This window comes from Carcharhinus amblyrhynchos, chromosome 34, assembly GCF_965287045.1.
Source record: "Carcharhinus amblyrhynchos chromosome 34, sCarAmb.v2.hapA, whole genome shotgun sequence".
Lineage (NCBI taxonomy): Eukaryota > Metazoa > Chordata > Chondrichthyes > Carcharhiniformes > Carcharhinidae > Carcharhinus > Carcharhinus amblyrhynchos.
Genome location: NC_137357.1, coordinates 5738618 through 5756765, shown reverse-complemented (window position 1 = coordinate 5756765; position 18148 = coordinate 5738618). Strand labels below are relative to the sequence as shown.

The 18148-nt window shown below is 46.7% G+C and overlaps 1 protein-coding gene across 2 annotated transcripts in view; it reads left to right on the top strand.

The window, feature by feature from the left end:
* Positions 1-16310, top strand: part of vdac3 (voltage-dependent anion channel 3) — a 29172-nt gene extending 12862 nt beyond the window's left edge. For both annotated transcript variants that reach the window (XM_080216788.1, XM_080216789.1), the window contains exons 3-9: positions 246-295; positions 3834-3986; positions 5920-5972; positions 8451-8678; positions 10023-10173; positions 14429-14486; positions 15805-16310. In XM_080216788.1, the coding sequence (XP_080072914.1) occupies positions 246-295; positions 3834-3986; positions 5920-5972; positions 8451-8678; positions 10023-10173; positions 14429-14486; positions 15805-15896 (785 nt within the window). In that variant the 3' untranslated portion in view covers positions 15897-16310. The remainder of the gene's footprint in view (positions 1-245; positions 296-3833; positions 3987-5919; positions 5973-8450; positions 8679-10022; positions 10174-14428; positions 14487-15804) is intronic.
* Positions 16311-18148: the final 1838 nt, after the last annotated feature.

Sequence of the window (18148 nt, the reverse complement as noted above, 5' to 3'; positions counted from 1 at the left end):
TTTAATGAAACCATGCTGCGTCCGCTCTATCAAGCAATTGATTCCTTCGCTGCTTGGGTTGCTAAAGGCTTGATTTTATATCGCATAGTTGGACTTCCATCTAGGAACTCGTGATGATGTAGGTGAGTTTTTGTTTCTGGCATTTTCTAATCGGTTTAAGTTTTGCAGGATTCTCTGGTGTCTTCCTTAAGCTGTAATGTTGTCAGTGCTGACTTGCTGTAACTTGTTCTCCCCTTGTTCATTAGGGTTCGGTCAGGTGAAGCTGGAACTCAAGACTAAATCATCGAGTGGAGTGGTAAGTTGCAGGGCAGCAGAACCTGGGGGTGGGGGGGAGTTTGTTTTGAGGCATCGACAACAGTGAAAAATCACCAGAGCGTTGAGGGCAGTGTTATTTTAATCAGGGTGAGAACCGAGATGAAAAAGATGCAATGAAGGTGCACACCACGCGTTGGTGATAGGCTGATGAACACGATGTTTCATCCCACAAGGTTTCTCCACAGCCTGGTAGGATTGCTGCAGATCATAATGGGTGGCTGGCGTGGTGTGATGCTAAGATTGTTAATAGGAGCTGTATTGTTCCATTTGTCTCATTGAGCCTGCTCTGCTATTCTGTAAAGTCATGGCTGCACTGCTTGTGGCCTTAACCCACTTGACTGACTGCCTCATCTGCTCCTTGCTAACGTCTCAATCTGCCTTGAGTATTTTCAGTGATGCAGTCCCCCACTACTGTCTGTGGAGGAGATTTCCAAAGGCAAGTAACCCTCAGAAAGAAGGAATTCCAGCATGTCTTTTTAAATGGAACAGATCTTATTTTGAAACAGTGTCCCCGGTTCTAGATTCCTCTACGAGATGAAACACCCTGTCACAGGTTGGGCATGAGCTGAAAGAAAAGTGACAGCACGAAGAAAAGGGAATAAGTCCTCCCTCTGTCCGACCCCAAATATCTATCAGAATTTTCCACGTTCACGTTCTTTGAACTCCAGTGCGTGAGGGTCTAACCTGCTCAACCTTTCCTCAAGACAATTCCTCCATTCCAGGAATCAGCGTAGTGAATTTTCTCTGAAATGCAGCTACATCCTTAAGTAAGGAGACTGGAACTGTGCACAGCACATCAGGTGTCCTCTCCAGCTGCAGCAAGACTCATCCCCTTGTGAGAAAGGCCAGCATTCCATACACCAAGTTGTATGGGTGCTGTTAGAAAGTCTGGGATAAAATAATTCTGAGCCACGCACACGTTCAGAGATATCAAAGGCAATACAGTTCTGTCAGATTCTTTTAATATTATAGCTGGCATCAAATCAATAAGTTCAGACTTTTGTAGGTGCTTTTCTTGAAGCAACAATACTCGTCTGTGCTTTCCTTATCCTTTAAGTAAAAGTTTCCGCAGCATTTGCTGTTATGAATTTCTTCTATGTAGAAGGAACTCTCTCTGAGAAATGTAATGGCCGCACTCTGAGGAGTTGATGAAATGGAGCCCAGTGTTAATGAGTGTGCCTGAGACATTCTGTTGCATGTCCAGTTGTTGGGCACTATACTGACAGCACTCAGTTCTGTGCTCACATCTGTTATACTGTACGCTGTCTGTCAGTCCTTACGTAGAGATCTAATCTTGCCAGCTGGATTCTAACACACTTCCTTCCTCTTTGCTTCCTCTTTCCTGCTGCTTGATCCTTCCTGTGCTGGATTGCTCCATCAGATGGTAAGATCACCTGAATCCATGTGTGTTCTCTCTTTTTCTCTCTTTTTTCTGCCTCTGTCTGGTTCAGCTTTAATAAGCACAAAGTCTGGGTTTGAGGGCCGTTTAATTGTTTTTGTCTGGTGTAGCAAGCTTTGCGTTTGCAGTCCTTTTCTTTGCAGCGAATTGTCACGAGGAACCGATGGTCCCGGGAAACAGTGAGGGAATGGAATAAATTGGAAGGCTTGTGCATTTGTGCAGTTTAGACTTTTTTAGTCATTTATTCATTTGGGGTGTGCACTGTTCCTAAAACTATTTTTCAGAAGGGGGAGTTATTCATTTGGGGTGTGCACTGTTCCTAAAACTATTTTTCAGAAGGGGGAATAAAGTTAAAGCTTATTTACTAGTCCAAGTAAGGCTTACATTAACACTGCAATGAAGTTACTGTGAAATTCCCCTAATTGCCACCCACCTCATCACTTCTTTCAGAATGTGCAAGGAACCTGGATGAAACCCACGCAGACACGGGGAGGATGTGCAAACTCCACACAGACAGTGACCCAAGCCGGGAATTGAACCCGGGTCCCTGGTGCTGTGAGGCAGCATTGCTAACCACTGTGCCACTCCCATATGAGGGATGAATATTCCCTGAAACAAGACTGATCGGTGGAGTTGATGTGTCTGATGGAAATCTAGTTTGTTTCCTTTTGGAATCGTTTATATCGGATTGCAGGGTGGTTGGTTCCCCTCCTTTCCACACGTGTGCTTATCTGTGGCCCTGCTCCTTATGGATGAGACTGTAAATATTCAGTTATTGTAGCTATTGTGCCCGAAGCCATTGGGAGAGCTTCGTGTCACTCTTTCTATAGATTTGCCGCACTTTATTCTCTTTCCTAACCGGAGTGGCATTGACAACGTTCCCAGTGTATCGACCCTGCTGTTGTTATCCTGATCCACACTCTGGCTTTGTGTTCTTGTTTTTGGTCTTTCACTTTGTGAGAAACCAGAGCAAACGGCCAGAGCAACACGTGAGAGTAATGGTGACATTGTACTACAGAGGATGAAAGCTGTATGTTGTTCTACAGTTCTCATTATAGTGCAAGGCAGCTGTACTCAGTTTACAGTGGTGTTTTGGCAACTTGTGAGAAAGGTGTGACTTTTGACGGGTGGCACAGTAGCATAGTGGTTGGCACTGCTGCCTCACAATGCTAGGGACCCAGGTTTGATTCATGGCTTGGGTCACTATGTGGAGTCTGCATGTTCTCCCCATATCTGCATAGGTTTCCTCAGGGTGCTCAGGTTTCCCCCCACAGTCTGAAAGACGTGCTGGTTAGGTGAATTGACCTGAACAGGCACCGGGGTGTGGCGACCAGGGGAATTTCACAGTAACTTCATTGCAGTGTTAATGTAAGCTTTACTTGTGACTAATAAATAAATGTTAAAACCTTTAAATGACAAGCTGGATAGACCAGTGGTGACGCATCCAAAATTGTGATCGAGAGTCGGTATAGAATTCTCGGTGAGCAGAGCTTCCTGAACGAGCTGCCTCGAAATTCCCCTTTCCTATAAGTGGAAAGCTGGTAGGAAAATAAATCTCAAATCTCTTAATCTCCTTAAGCCATCTCCATTAAATCAGGCTGACACATGAAGAACAACCACTTGGGTGAGCTACTGTAAGGGCATTGGTGAACATGGAGCTAAATCTGCAGCTGAGCGAGGAGCTGCCGTGGCAATTATCCAGTAGTTGTTCATACTTAGCATGTTACTAATTGTTTGGTTGCAACACTCCTTTAGCATTTAATAACTGAAAAAAAACACCTTGCAGACTATTCTGACCTGATGGCTGCTGCGTTTTTTAGTCTATGTAGACCTGTAAATTGATCTCCCAGGGTCCCATGTCTTGTCTTAGAGAAAACTGAAGTGAACGTAAAAATCCAGAAAACCTGCGAAGATTGGGCTTGTTCCCGGTTAAGAAGCCCGATTGCAATGTTTTATTGACGGAAAGGGAAGAAGGAACCTTTCAGTTGCTGAAATTATTATTAATAACGTATGGGTGACTTGATAAGCTGTATTTACGGTTCTGTTTTGCGTTGCTAGGAATTGGGGGAGGGGAGTTTTGCAAGATTGATCAGATTTCTCCACCCGCTTCCTTCCTCAGGAGTTTACCACCTCTGGGTCTTCAAACACCGACACAGGCAAAGCAACAGGCAACCTGGAGACCAAATACAAGTTGAAAGAGTACGGCCTCACCTTCACTGAGAAATGGAATACTGACAATGTTCTAGCCAGTGAGATCACCATTGAAGATCAGGTAGGTTATGGGGGGGAGTGTGTGTATTGGAGCCCGGTGTCGGAGAGGGTGGCTTCATCGAGGTAAGTTAGAAGGTTAACATGTCCCGTGCAATGGGAATGGTTTTGTACAGTGCGCAGTCTGCCAGCAGTTCAACCTGAGGCTGAAGTGAGCACTGGGCCGCTTGATCTACTTCCCTCTTAAACATTCACTGATTGCTGGCCCCCAAACATGCCCAGACCCAATCCCCGAACCACTGCCCCCACTTCCAAAGTAGTGCACCCCCCCCCACCCCAGCCCTGCCCTGCCCCGCCCCTGATGGCCAGCACTGATCACTGGCCTTCCTCCCCTGCTGATCCCTACTGCAGCGTGGCAGCTAGGACCCCCACTAATCGTACACCAGAGGCTCCATCCCCTCATGGCACAGTCATGCCTGGTGGGCAGTGCCAAGGTGCCCCCTGAGTATTGGCACTTTGCTCCTCTGGCAGTGCCAGGAGGCCCAGGCTGGCAGTGGCAAGGGGGGCCCAAGCGCCAAACCCTCTGGGAGGGCCTTGATTGTATAGCCCCACCCCCAAAACCCCTTCACTCCTGTGGGGTCGGGCCAGCAGCTTAGATTGTGCTTACATTTTGACATATATTGGTGTTATGTTGCTGTAAATACTTTTGAAGTGTTGGTCTCACACAATGAGCAATGTTGTTTTTGACCAGTGTCTGGTGGGAACCGGGTAATTGGGAGAGAGTGAGAGTGTGTTAAACTTCACTGACTGGGGTTTAGGAAAGGAATCCTTTCAGAAAAAAGAACAAATTTCCATTCCTGCAGAATCGCTCAATTCATTTGCAGCTGGTGCAGTATTTCTGAAGTACAGAAAACACGGCAGCAATTTTAGTATACAGCAAGCTCCGACAAGATAGAAAACAAGACCCCTACTTTGGATGATGTTGGATGAGGGACAACACTCCATGAGAGCACTCCAGATCCTCTATAAGATGTCTTGGGATCAGGTCCATCCATTCAAAATCAGTTTAATGTCATTGAGGTGACATGGTGTCACAGTGGTTAGCACTGCTGCCTCATAGCGCCAGGAACCCGAGTTCAATTCCAGCTTCGGGGTCACTGTCTATGTGGCGTTTACGCATTCTTCCCACGTCTGCCTGTGTTTCCTCCGGGTGCTCCAGATTCCTTCCGCAGTCCAAAGACGGGTTAGGTTGATTGGACATGTTAAATTGACCCTAGTGTCCGGGGGATTAACAGGGTAAATGCATAAGGTTGAGGGAATAAGGCCTAGCTAGGATTGTGGTTGGTACAGACTGGATGGGCCATATGGCGGCCTCCTGTAGTGTCGAGATCCTATGATCCGAAAGGCAGCACCTCTGACAGTGCCGCACTTGCTCACTGGTGCGCCCGTGTAAATGATGTGCTTATCTTTCTGATTTGAGGCTCGGGAACACAATTTGGATTCGGGCTCCAATCCACTGAGCCATGCCGGCAATATGAATTAAGAAGCTCTCGCGTTTAAGCGCTGGGTGACAGTGGTTACCACTGCTGCCTCTCAGCGCCAGGGACCAGGGTTTGATCCCCGCTTGGGTCACTGTGTGAAGTCTGCACGTTCTCCCCCTGTCTGCGTGGCTTTCCTCTGGGTGCTCCACTCGGTGCATTGGCTGTGCTAAATTGCCCCTTTGTATCCTGGGATGCATAAATTAGAGGGATTAGCGGGGTAAGTATGAAGGGGAATGGGGATAGTGCCTCGGTGGGATTTGATGGGCTGAATGGGCTCCTTCTGCACTGTAAGGATACTATGATTTCTCAGCGTCTTAGAGATTAGAGGTTATCCCAATACAAATGCTCAACATGAGCAAATCTATTTGAAAAATATTGTTTGAAGGTAGCATTTGTTTGAATAGTTGAAAGACCGTACATAAGCACTAACCTTCCTTTGGTCTGCTTTCCACACAGCTTGCTAAAGGATTGAAATTGACGTTTGATACAACATTTGTACCAAATACAGGGTAATGTTCATTTTCCTTTGGTTTTGCCTGTGGTGGGGGTAAAGTTTGGGAAGTTTACGCAATGCTTAGTGTGCTAACTTCAGTGCGTAATATTGTACTCTGCCGAGGATCACTGTACTTGTATGAATTTTCTTAAGGAGACCAAAGTGAGAAGGAGAGTGGAGGAAAGCTTGTGACAGGGTGGAAAACTAAACTAATGTTGCCAGATGTGAGAGCGCCGTTGTATGTGCAGCAAAGTGGTTAGCACCGCTGCCCCTCAGTCAGGGTCGTGGCTCAGTTCCAGCCTGCGTTCACTGTCTGTGTGGAGTTTGCACTTTCTCCCTGTGTCTGCATGGGTTTCCTTCGGGTGCTCAGGTTTCCTCCCACAGTCTGAAAGACGTGCTGGTTAAGGTGCATTGACCTGAACAGGTGCTGGAGGGTGCTCCGGTTTCCTCCCACACTCCAAAGATGCGCGGTTTAGGTTGATTAGTCGCGCTAAATTGACCGGAGTTTCAGGGGAATTAGCAGAATAAATGTGTGGGGTTACATGAATAGGGCCTGAGTAGTATTGTCATTGGTACATATTTGATGGGTTGAATGGCCTCTCCTGCACTGTAGGGATTCTATGATTTTAAACTGTATTTATTGGTCACAAGTAAAGCTTACATTAACATTGCAGTGAAGTTACTGTGAAATTTCTCTTGTTGCCACACCCCACCGCCTGTTCAGGTCAATGCACCTAACCAGCATGTCTTTAAGACTGTGGGAGGAAACTGGAGCACCCGGAGGAAACCCACGCAGACACGAGGAGCACGTGCAGATTCTGCACAGACAGTGAACCAAGCTGGGAATCAAACCCGGGTCCCTGATACTGTGAGACAGCAGTGCTAACCACTGTGCCACCACGACATCGCTATGTGGCTGGTATGAGGTTTTGACGATGCTTCTGTTGAGAATTTGCCTTGTACCAAGATGAAGTATGGTGGCGATGGTGGTTACGTAACACTTTTCACGTCATGAAGCGTACCATAGGAGCGTTGCGGAAAAATATTTGTCATAAAGAGATGCGGTCAGATGACCAAAAGCTTGGTCCAAGAGTTTTAAGTAGTATCTGAAAGGAGGAAAGCAGTGGTGCTGTTGAGAATTGATAACGCATTAGAGATTGGAATTAGAGACAAAAGCAACTTTGCTGAAATCCAAAACCAAAAGAGAGAATGTTGGAAAATCTCAGCAGGCCTGGCAGCATCTGTAAGGCGAGAAAAGAGCTGACGTTTTGAGTCCTGATGACCCTTTGTCAAAGCTCATTGGAATTAGAGAAGTGAGGATATCTTGGGTGGCTGTGGGGTTGGAGGAGAATACAGAGATAGGGAGGGATTTAAAAACAAGATTGAGAATGTTTAAGTCATGGCTTGACTGGGAACCAGCGGAGATCAGTGAGCACCGGGTCGATGAAGGAACGGGACTTTGTGCTCTTTAAGACACCGGCAGCAGAGTTTTGGATGACCTCCAGTTTACGGAAAGGATGATGTGGGAGACCAGCCAGGAGTGTGCTGGAATGGCCAGGTCTCGAGGTAGCAAAGGCACGGGCAAGGATTTCAGCAGCGGATGAACTGAGAAAGGGTGAGCTGGGTGATGCCATGGAGGTTGAAATAAGAGAGCTGAATGAGCCTATCCCTAACTCTGCTGCAACAGTGAATGCAAATGGAGATATGCTCTTGTTTGGCTGGTATTCAGTACTTTGGCCCCAGTGAGACTCTTGTGTAGGGGCTGGTTTGTGGGGGCTTTAGCTGCTGTAGTGCCAATGATGGATCCCAGTACATTTTTGCTATAAAGCTTTAATCTATAGTTTTAAGATCACAGAAGCTGATGTACATATTCATTTTGGATTCAAGTAAAAAGTAGGCAGAACTGAAGAAAAGCCCTGTGATCGACTCTGGACTGACTGTCCCTTTTAGAGAAAGCCAGAGAGTGACAGAACCTGCTGGGACAGGGAGAACAATGCAGAGACTTCCCTTCAGTGGTTTCTTCCTCAGCATCATTGCTGATTCTATCGTTGAAGGAAGCTTTCGGTGCGGAAGTGGTTTTATTGTTGGTGCAATGTATTGAGAGGCTAAGGAAGGTGGTATCTGTCCAGTGACCCCGGCCGACAGTCTAAAGATGTGCAGATTAGGTGCATTGGCCATGCTAAATTCTCCCTCCAAACAGGTGCCGGAGTGTGGCGACCAGGGGATTTTCGCAGTAACTTCATTACAGTGTTATTGTAACCCTACTTGTGACTAATAAATGAACTTTTTAAAAAAAGAACAGGGTCTGACTGGGCTCTGATGCCCTCCTGTGGTTGGAGAGCGGGCTGACACCGTCTGGACCTATGCTTGATAAACGATGGAAATATCTTGACGCTGCACTTCAAAGAATCAAAGCCTTGTTGGAGAGTTGAGGGGCAGCGTCAGCTCCATATTGTTACACACGTGCTGTAAATAAGCTTTTGTTTGTCCGCAGCAAGAAGAGTGGGAAGCTGAAGACTGCCTACAAGCGGGACTACATTAACTTGGGCTGCGATATTGATTTTGACTTTGCTGGTCCCACCATCCATGGCATGGCCGTGCTGGGCTACGAGGGCTGGCTCATCGGACACCAGATAGCCTTCGACACAGCCAAATCCAAGCTGGCACAGAACAATTTCTCTCTGGGCTACAAGGCTGGGGATTTCCAGCTGCACACCCATGTGTAAGTACGTCAGAACAGGAGCAGCTGGTGTTAAAAGCAAAATTTAAAAATAAACAGAGCTTTTTGCAGTCACACTTCACAAGTACTTTTTGACGTTTAGTCACGTGGTAGGCAATATACATAAACTTCCACTGAATATCTTTTTTTTAAGTTAGTTGAGGAGTGAATATTGACCCAGGCACCAGGAACTCTCCTTTGCTTCAAATTATTCCTCTGGAGTTTTTTACATTCATTTGTCCTGAAAGATGACAGTGACAGTGCAACACTTAGTAATCATGACAGCACTAACGTTCATGTTTGTACTCGAGCCCTGGAGTGGGGCAGCATGGTGGTTGGCACGGTGGTTCGCACTGCTGCTTCACAGCGCCAGGGACCCGGGTTCGATTCCCAGCAAGGGTCACTGTGCGGAGTTTGCACGTTGTCCCTGTGTCTGCGTGGGTTTCCTCATCCAAAGACGTGCGGATTAGGTGGATTGGCCATGCTAAATTTCCCCTTAGTGTCAGGGGATCTCGCAGGGTAAATAATGTAGGGATATGGGGATAGGGCCTGGGTGGGATTGTGGTCGGTGCAAACTCAATGGGCCAAATGGTGGCGTCCTGCACTGCAGATTCTATGATTCTAACCTGGAATCTTGTGACTTTGAGGCAGTTACCCACTGAGCCACGGCTGATGCTGTTGAAGGGTGGCCTCGCTTTCTAATCTTCTCTTTAAAGTGAGAACATGGGTAATTTTAATAATCACTTCATCTAATCCTATCAATCATTGCTGTCTTCAGGGAACTGATATTATCGCTTGACGATCAATCCAGAAACTCAGCTCATGTTCTGGGGACCTGGGTTCGAATCCTGCCACAGCAGATGGTAGAATTTGAATTCAATAAAAAAATTTAGAATCAAGAATCTACTAATGATCATGAAGCCATTGTCGATTGTCGGAAAAACCCATCTGGTTCACTGATGTCCTTTAGGGAAGGAAATCTGTCATCCTTACCCGGTCTGGCCTTCATGTGACTCCTGAGACAGAGCCATGTGGTTGACTGTCAACTGCCCTCTGAAGTGGCCTAGCAAGCCACTCAGTTCAAAGGCAACTAGGGATGGGCAATAAATGCTGCCCCAGCCAGTGATGCCCATGTACCAGGAATGAATAAATCCTTTCAATATTTTCTGATGACTATAACTGTACACAGTATTCCAGATCTGGTGGCATCCACGCAGTGATTGTAGATGATAATTGGGTAAGATTAGGAGGCTGCTGTATTGCTAAATCAAGGAGAATGTGTTTTTCAGCAGTTATTAGTTTTAATGGACACTCCTCCATTCAAACTCTTTCTGGTTTACCTCCCAGTAATGACGGTGCTGAGTTTGGAGGCTCGATTTACCAGAAGGTGAACGACAAGGTGGAAACAGCCGTGAACCTGGCTTGGACTGCTGGTAGCAATAACACTCGCTTTGGGATTGCTGCCAAGTACCAGATCGACAGTGACAGCTACATATCTGTGAGTAACAGCCCTGCTGCGATCTGGTCAAACATCCACCAACAGGGCTAGGTGAAAAGTGGGAGATGTATGCAGTGAGTTGAGACCAGGTTGAAGGGGAAGACATTAGCAGAGCCACGGGGAAAGGACAGGTGAAATGGGACTCATTGAATCGCTGATAGTGGGCCGAATGGTCTCCCACTAACTTGGTGAGATTGACTCTGATTTAAACAGTTTGTGAAAGGGGGTGGCTGTGAAAGCATGCAATGTTAAATGGTGTGTGCAAAAGAAATGGAAAGTGATTTGATTTATTATTGTCACTTGTACTGGGATACAGTGAAAAATATTGTTTCTTGCACGCTGTGTAGACAAAGTACATTGTTCATAGAGAAGGAAAGGAGAGAGTGCAGAATGTAGTGTTACAGTCATAGCTAGGGTGTAGAGAAAGATCAACTTAGTGTGAAGGAGGTACATTCAAAAATCTGACAGCAGCATGGAAGAAGCTGTTCTTGACTCGGTTGGTACGTGACCTTAGACTTGTAGTTTTTTTCTGACGGAAGAAATTGGAAGAGGGAAAGTGCGTGGGGTCCTTGATTATGCTGGCTGCTTTTCTGAGGAAGTGGGAAGGGTAAACAGAGTCAGTGGACACGTGGCTGGCTTGCGTGATGGATTAGGCTACATTCACAAGCTTTTGTCGCTTCTTGTGGTCTTAGAACATAGCACAGTACAGGCCCTTTGGACCTTGATGTTGTGCTAAGCTATATGTTAATGTTACGCCGTTGTTTAAGAAAGGTGCCAGGCAAAAGGCGGGGAATTATAGGCCGGTTAGTTTAATGTCTGTGGTAGGTAAAATGTTAGAATCTGTCATTAAGGAGGAAATTGCGAGGCATCTTGAAGGGAATTGCTTGATAGAGCAGACGCAGCACGGTTTCATTAAAGGGAAGTCGTGTCTGACAAATTTACTGGAGTTCTGTGAGGATGTGTCTAGGGCGGTGGATAGAGGAGAGCCGGTGGATGTGGTCTTTCTAGATTTTCAGAAGGCGTTTGACAAAGTGCCTCACAAGAGGTTATTGCAGAAGGTCGAGGGACATGGAGTTGGGGGTAGGGTGTTAGCGTGGATAGAGGATTGGTTGTCAAATAGGAGGCAGAGAGTGGGGGTCAACGGGTGCTATTCGGATTGGTGGATGGTGACTAGTGGAGTGCCCCAGGGGTCGGTGCTGGGGCCTCAGCTTTTTACCATTTATATAGATGATCTGGAGGAGGGAACCAAGTGTAGAGTGTCGAAATTTGCTGATGACACCAAGATTGGGGGAACGGCAAATTGTGCGGAGGGTGTGGAGAGTCTGCAGAAGGATCTAGATAGGCTGGGCGAATGGGCCAGGAAATGGCAAATGGAATTTAATGTTGGCAAGTGTGAGGTGGTCCACTTTGGTAGGAAGGACTATTACTTACGGGGCGAAAAACTGCAGCAGGCGACGGTGCAGAGGGACCTCGGGGTCCTTGTGCATGAGTCGCAAAAACCCAGCTTGCAGGTGCAGCAGGTGGTCAGGAAGGCAAATGGGATGCTGGCCTTCATAGCGAAGGGGATTGAATATAAAAGTAGGGAGGTCTTGCTGCAGCTGTATAGGGCATTGGTGAGGCTGCAACTGGAGTACTGTGTGCATTTTTGGGCGCCGCACCTGCACAAAGATATTTTGGCCTTGGAGGGAGTGCAGAGGAGGTTTACTAGGCTGATACCGGAGTTGAGGGGGTTGAGCTATGAGGAGAGGCTGAATAAACTGGGCTTGTACTCGTTAGAGTTTAGAAGAATGAGGGGAGATCTCATTGAGACGTATAAGATGATGAATGGGATGGATAGGATAGAGGTGGAAAGACTCTTCCCGCTCAAAAAAGACAATAGGACTAGGGGGCACAGCCTCAAGATAAAAGGGGGGCGCTTTAGAACGGAGTTGAGGAGGAACTTCTTCACTCAAAGGGTGGTGAATCTCTGGAATTCTCTGCCCGTTGAAGTGGTGGAGGCTGCCTCGCTAAATATTTTTAAGACGCGGGTTGATGGGTTTTTGATAGGAGAGGGGATTAAGGGTTATGGGGAGAGGGCGGGAAAGTGGAACTGAGCCACGACAGATCAGCCATGATCTTATTGAATGGCGGGGCAGGCTCGAAGGGCTGGATGGCCTACTCCTGCTCCTATTTCTTATGTTCTTATGTTCTTATGTTCTTATATCCAAACCCAAGATCAAGCTATCCCACTCTATATAATTCTGGTGTGCTCCACGTGCCTATCGAATAACTGCTTGAAAGTTCCTAAAGTGTCCGACTCCACTATCACAGCAGCCAGTGTTTTCCATACCCAACCACTCTGAGTAAAGAACCTACCTCAACACCCCTCTTATTTCTCCCACCATGAACCTTAAAGTTATGCCCCTTAGAAACAGCTACATCCACTCGAGGAAATAGTCTCTGCACATCCTGTCTATCTATCCCCCCATATAACCTCTTCCTCCTGCTCTGCTCTAAAGAGAAAAGCCCCAGCTCCCTCAACCTTCTCTCATAAAACCTACATCCAAACCAGGTAGCATCCTGGTAAATCTCCTCTGCACTCTATCCAATGCTTTCACATCCTCCTTATCGTGAGGTGACCAGAACTGCACACAATATTCCAAATGTGGCCTCAACAAGGTCCTGTATAGTTGCAGCATAACCCCATGGCTCTTAAACTCAAACCTCCTGTCAATAAACGCGAACACGCTGTAAGCCTTCTTCACTGCTCTATCCACTTGAGTGGCAACCTTCAGAGATCTGTGGATATGAACCCCAAGATCTCTCTGTTCCCCTACATTCTTTGGAACCCTATAATCTGCATTCAAGTTTGTCCTACCAAAATGAATCACCTTGCACTTAGCACAGTTAAACTCCATCTGCCACTTTTCTGCCCAGCTCTGCATCTTATCAATGTCTCTTTACAGCTTACAAGAGCCCTCCACCTCGTCCACTACACCACCAATCTTGGTGTCCAATCTTGCACAGAGTAGGAGCCATACCGACCTGGAATATAATCAGAAAGAATGTTTTCTGTGATCATCTGTAAAAGTTGGCGAGAGTTGTAGCTGACGTGCCAAATTTCCTTTGTCTTTGAGAAAGTAGAGGCATTGGTGGGCTTTCTTAACTATGGTGTCAGCATGGGGGGAGCAGGACAGGTTGTTGGTGATTTGAACACCTAAAACCTTGAAGCTCTCGACCTTTCTCCTTCATCCCTGTTGATGTAGACAGGGGCATGTTCTTCTTTACGCTTCCTGAAGTCGATGACAATCACCTTCATTTTGTTGACGTTGAGAGAGATTATTGTCGCCCCACCAGTTCACCAGATTCTCTATCTCATGCAATAGTCATAGAGCTGTGTAGAACAGAAAAAGACCCTTCAGCCTATCACGTCTGCGCCGGTCAAAGACAAATCACCCAACTATTTTAATGCTTTAAGAATTCTGCACCCTCTAAGCCTTTCACACTCTGCCTATCCCAATTAATGTTGGGGAAATTGTAATCCCCTCCTGTTATTGCCCTATTGAGATTTGCCTACTTATCTGCTCTTCTATCTCTCCTGACTCTTGGGAGCCTATAGTACACTCCCAGCAATGTGATTGCCCCCTTTTTGTGTTTGAGTTTCACCCATGTGGCCTTGTTGAGGAGCCTGCTATGATATAATCGTACCTCATTGCAGGGTTATGGGGATTGGACCTGGGTGAGATTGTGGTCAGTGCCAGCTTGATGGGCTGAATGGCTCTCTGCACTGTAGGATTTGATGATTCCATACACGCACACCGCTGAGCTCCGCGCACTTGGTTCTGAGGGAGATCTACGTCAGTAAAGCAAATAATTGTCATTCGAAGGAAGTTCCCTTTGACTGAGCCATGAAACCCAGGCGGCACAGTGGTTAGCACTGCTGCATCATAGCATTGGAGACCCAGGTTCAATTCTGGCCTCGGGTCACTGTCTGCGTGGAGTCTGCACATTCTCCCTGTGTCTGCATGGGTTTCCTCCAGGTGCTCTGGTTTCCTCTCACAGTTCAAAGATGTGCGGTTAGGTGGATTGGCCGTGCTAAATTTCACCTTAGTGTGAGGGGACTAGCTAGGGTAAATGAATGGGCTTATGGGGACAGGGCCTGGTGGGATGATGGTTAGTGCAGGCTCCATGGGCAAAACGGCCTCATTCTGCACCATACGGATTTTATGATTCTGTGATTTCTGTGTTGTTTATACTTGTGTTTGTTCTGTTCTAGACCAAGGTGAATAACTCCAGTCTAATCGGACTAGGATACACTCATACCCTCAGACCAGGTATGTATGGAACTGCTGCTTCGATTCTCAATGCTTTAAAATGCCCCTCATTAGTAATGGAGGTCTGTGATTTCTTTCTCTGCTCTGGCCTCACTTTGCTTCAGTGATGGCTCACATTGTCAAAATAAGTTCTCTAATGTGTTGGAGGAAGGGGGGGGATCAAAAACACCTTGCCCCACTCGGTCCATTCCTTATGCTGCCTTTGGATCGATGTTCTGCTGGACGTGGGCCACCCTCTATATTTTAGTGAGCAATGTCTGCCACCTTCTAACGTGGCAGAGCAGATAGGTGACACCTGAGTCCATTCAGATCTCTGCTCACTTTGTGGAAAGCGTAACTGGGTACACTTTCCCCTATGCTGCTGCTCAGCACAGGGGTTCTTGAGGGGACAGTCGCTGCTGTAGTCAGCTAACTTAGCATCGACCCCTGCTGGAACCTGGCAAGAGACTAAAGGAGAGTTAAAAGGGTCAGTACAGTGGCACAGCACTGCTACCTCACAGCCCCAGGGACGCGGATTCAATTCCAGCGTCAGGTCACTGTCTGTGCAGAGTTTGCATGTCCTTCTTGTGTCCACATGGGTTTCCTCCAGGCGCTCCAGTTTAGAACATGGAATTCCTACAGTGCAGAAGGAGGCAATTTGACCCATAGAGTCTGCATCCACCATAATCTCACCCTAACGCCATAACCCCAGGCACTTACCCTATCTTGCCTCCCTGACACTGAGGGGTAATTTAGCACGGCTAATCCACTTAACCGGAACACCCGGAGGAAATCCACACAGACATGGGGGAGAACATGCAGACAGTGACCCGAGGCTGGGAATCAAATCTGGTTCCTTGGCGTTGTGAGGCAGCAGTGCTAACCACCTTGCCACCCTCGGTTTCCTTCTATACTCCAAAGATGTGCGATTTAGGTTGGCCATGCTAAATCGACCATTAATGTCAGGGGATTGACAGTAAATATGACAGGTTGTAGGAATAGGACCTGGGTGGATTGTGATCAGTGCAGATTTGATGGGCCAAATGGCCTCCTGCACTGTAAGGATTCTCGATGGGATTCAGATCTTTTGGTGCATGGGACTGTTTCTACCTAAGACCTTTCCCTGCAGTGTCTAGAATGGAGAAATGATTTCTGCGAAACGGCGCTTGCCATGTTTGCCTGGAGTACAAAACGGAGGAAGTATTTGTGTACGTGCAGGGTGGCAGCCCTGTGGTGCGACAAGTACAGAAGTGCTCAGTGTGTACGTTTCGGTTAATCGCCCACTTTGCTCTCTCATGCGTGCTCTCTCTCTCTCTCTCTCTCTCTCACACACACCTAGGTGTGAAGTTGACACTCTCTGGACTGATTGATGGGAAGAATTTCCACGCTGGGGGTCACAAAGTTGGCATGGGCTTCGAGCTCGAAGCTTAGTACGGCGGAGGGAATGGTAACGACTTTTGGGCTAGCTGCTAAAAATGTGAAATGGTGACAGTAAAACATCCCCTCTCCTCCAGGACAAGGCACAGAAGAATCATGAGAGTATTTGGCCTTAAATTATCAATGTCGACAGGAATGGCCAGCCTCTCCTTTTGGGGGAAAAGCAAGCTTGGATCTGAGTCCTCAGTACTGGACCGGTTTGCAGGTCAACACTATGCGAAGGTTGTGCCATTGCCAGATATTAGTGTCCTAAATTATTTCCTGAAAAAAAAATCAAGCTTTAAGTCATGTATTACAATCACACGTTTAAATTTCTTTTCTGTGTGACTGCATGTGGTAGAGAATTTCATTACCATTTTTAAAATCACTTTGCTGTATCAAGAAAATAAAAGGAAATGATTGAGTTTACGTATGTTGTCAGCACGGTGGAGAGTGGCATTGCTTGGCACTGCCACCAGTCAGCAATGGCCTCGCACTTTGCAGCACCCATCAATAGCAAGGACTTGGCTGGAGGACGTGCCTGAGGGATGCACACAGCTAAAGTTTAAAGTTTATTTATTGGTGTCACACGTCAGCTTACATTAACCCTGCAATGAAGTTTATGTGAAAATCCCCTCGTCGTCACACTCTGGTGCCCATTTAGGAGAATTTAACACCTAACCGGCACGTCTTTTGGACCGTGGGAGAAAACCGGAGGAAACCCGTGCAGACACAGGGAGAATGTGCACATCACTGATCTGCACATTCCACTATCTCTCCCCATCTCTGGTGGGTAAGTAGTTGGAAGGTATTTTGAGACAGGATCTCCCGGCATTTACAGACACAACGATTGACTGGTGTCAGTCAGCATGGCTTTGTGAGTGGAAAATTATGTCTCGCAAATTTGAGCGTTTTGAAGGGATAACCAGGAAGGTGGATGAGGGCAGTGCAGTTGATGTTGGCTACGTGGACTTTCGCACGACCTTTGACAAGGTACCGCATGATAGATTGCTGCATAAGGTTAAATTTCAAGAGATCCAGGGTGAGGTATCTAAATGGATAAGCGTGGTTGTAGAGGGTTGCTTTTCAAACTGGAGGCCTGTGACCAGCGGTGTGCCTGGGATCAGTGCTGGGTCCACTGTTTATTTGTCATTTATATTAATGATTTGATGAGAATGTAGGAGGCATGGTTAATAAGTTTGCAGATGACATCAAGATTGGTGGCATAGTGGATAGTAAAGAAAATTATCTTCGATTGCAATGGGATCTTGATAATTCGGCTCGTGGACTGACGAATGGTAGATGGAGTTTAATTTAGACAAATGCGAGGTGATGCATTTTGGTAGATTGAACCATGGTGGACTTAGTTAATGGTAGAGCATTGGGAAGGGTTACAGAACAAAGAGATCTAGGGATGCATGTTCATAGCTCCTTGAAAGTGGAGTCACAGGTAAACAGAGTGGTGAAGGAGGCATTTGGCATGCTTCGTTTCATTGGCCAGAACATTGAATATGGGAGTTGGGACGTCTTGTTGAAGTTGTACAACACATTGGTAAGGCCACACTTGGAATATTGTGTACAGTTCAGGTCACCCTATTATAGAAAGGATATTATTAAACTAGAAAGAGTGTGGAAAAGATTTACTTGGATGCTCCCGGGACTTGATGGTTTGAGTTACAAGGGGAGGCTGGATAAACTGGGACTTTTTTCTCTGGAGCATTGGAGGCTGAGGGGTGGTCTTGTATAGATCTATAAAATAATGAGGGGCACAGATCAGCTAGATAGTCAATATCTTTTCCCAAAGGTAGGGGAGTCTCAACTAGAGGGCATAGGTTTAAGGTGAGAGGGGAGAGATACAGAAGTGTCCAGAGGGGCAGTTTGTTCACAGGATGGTGAGTGTCTGGAACAAGCTGCCAGAGGTGGTAGTAGAGGCAGGTACAATGTATTTTAAAAAGCATTTAGATAGTTACATGGGTAAGATGGGTATAGAGGGATAGAGGCCAAATGCAGGCAACTGGAATTAGCTTAGGAGTTTCTTAAAAAAAAAGGGTGGCATGGACAAGTTGGGCTGAAGGACCTGTTTCCTTACTGTAAATAAACCTCTATGACTCTAACCTTGTTGCCAGACTTGGTTTAAAATTACGGACCAGTCTCAGCGCGCGCCTCTGTGGTCAAGTCAGGGTAGTACTGCAACATAAGGGACTGGTATCGTGGTGGGTGAGGGAGGCTACTGCCTATTGTTGGTTGTTGCTGTCCTGAAGAGTCAA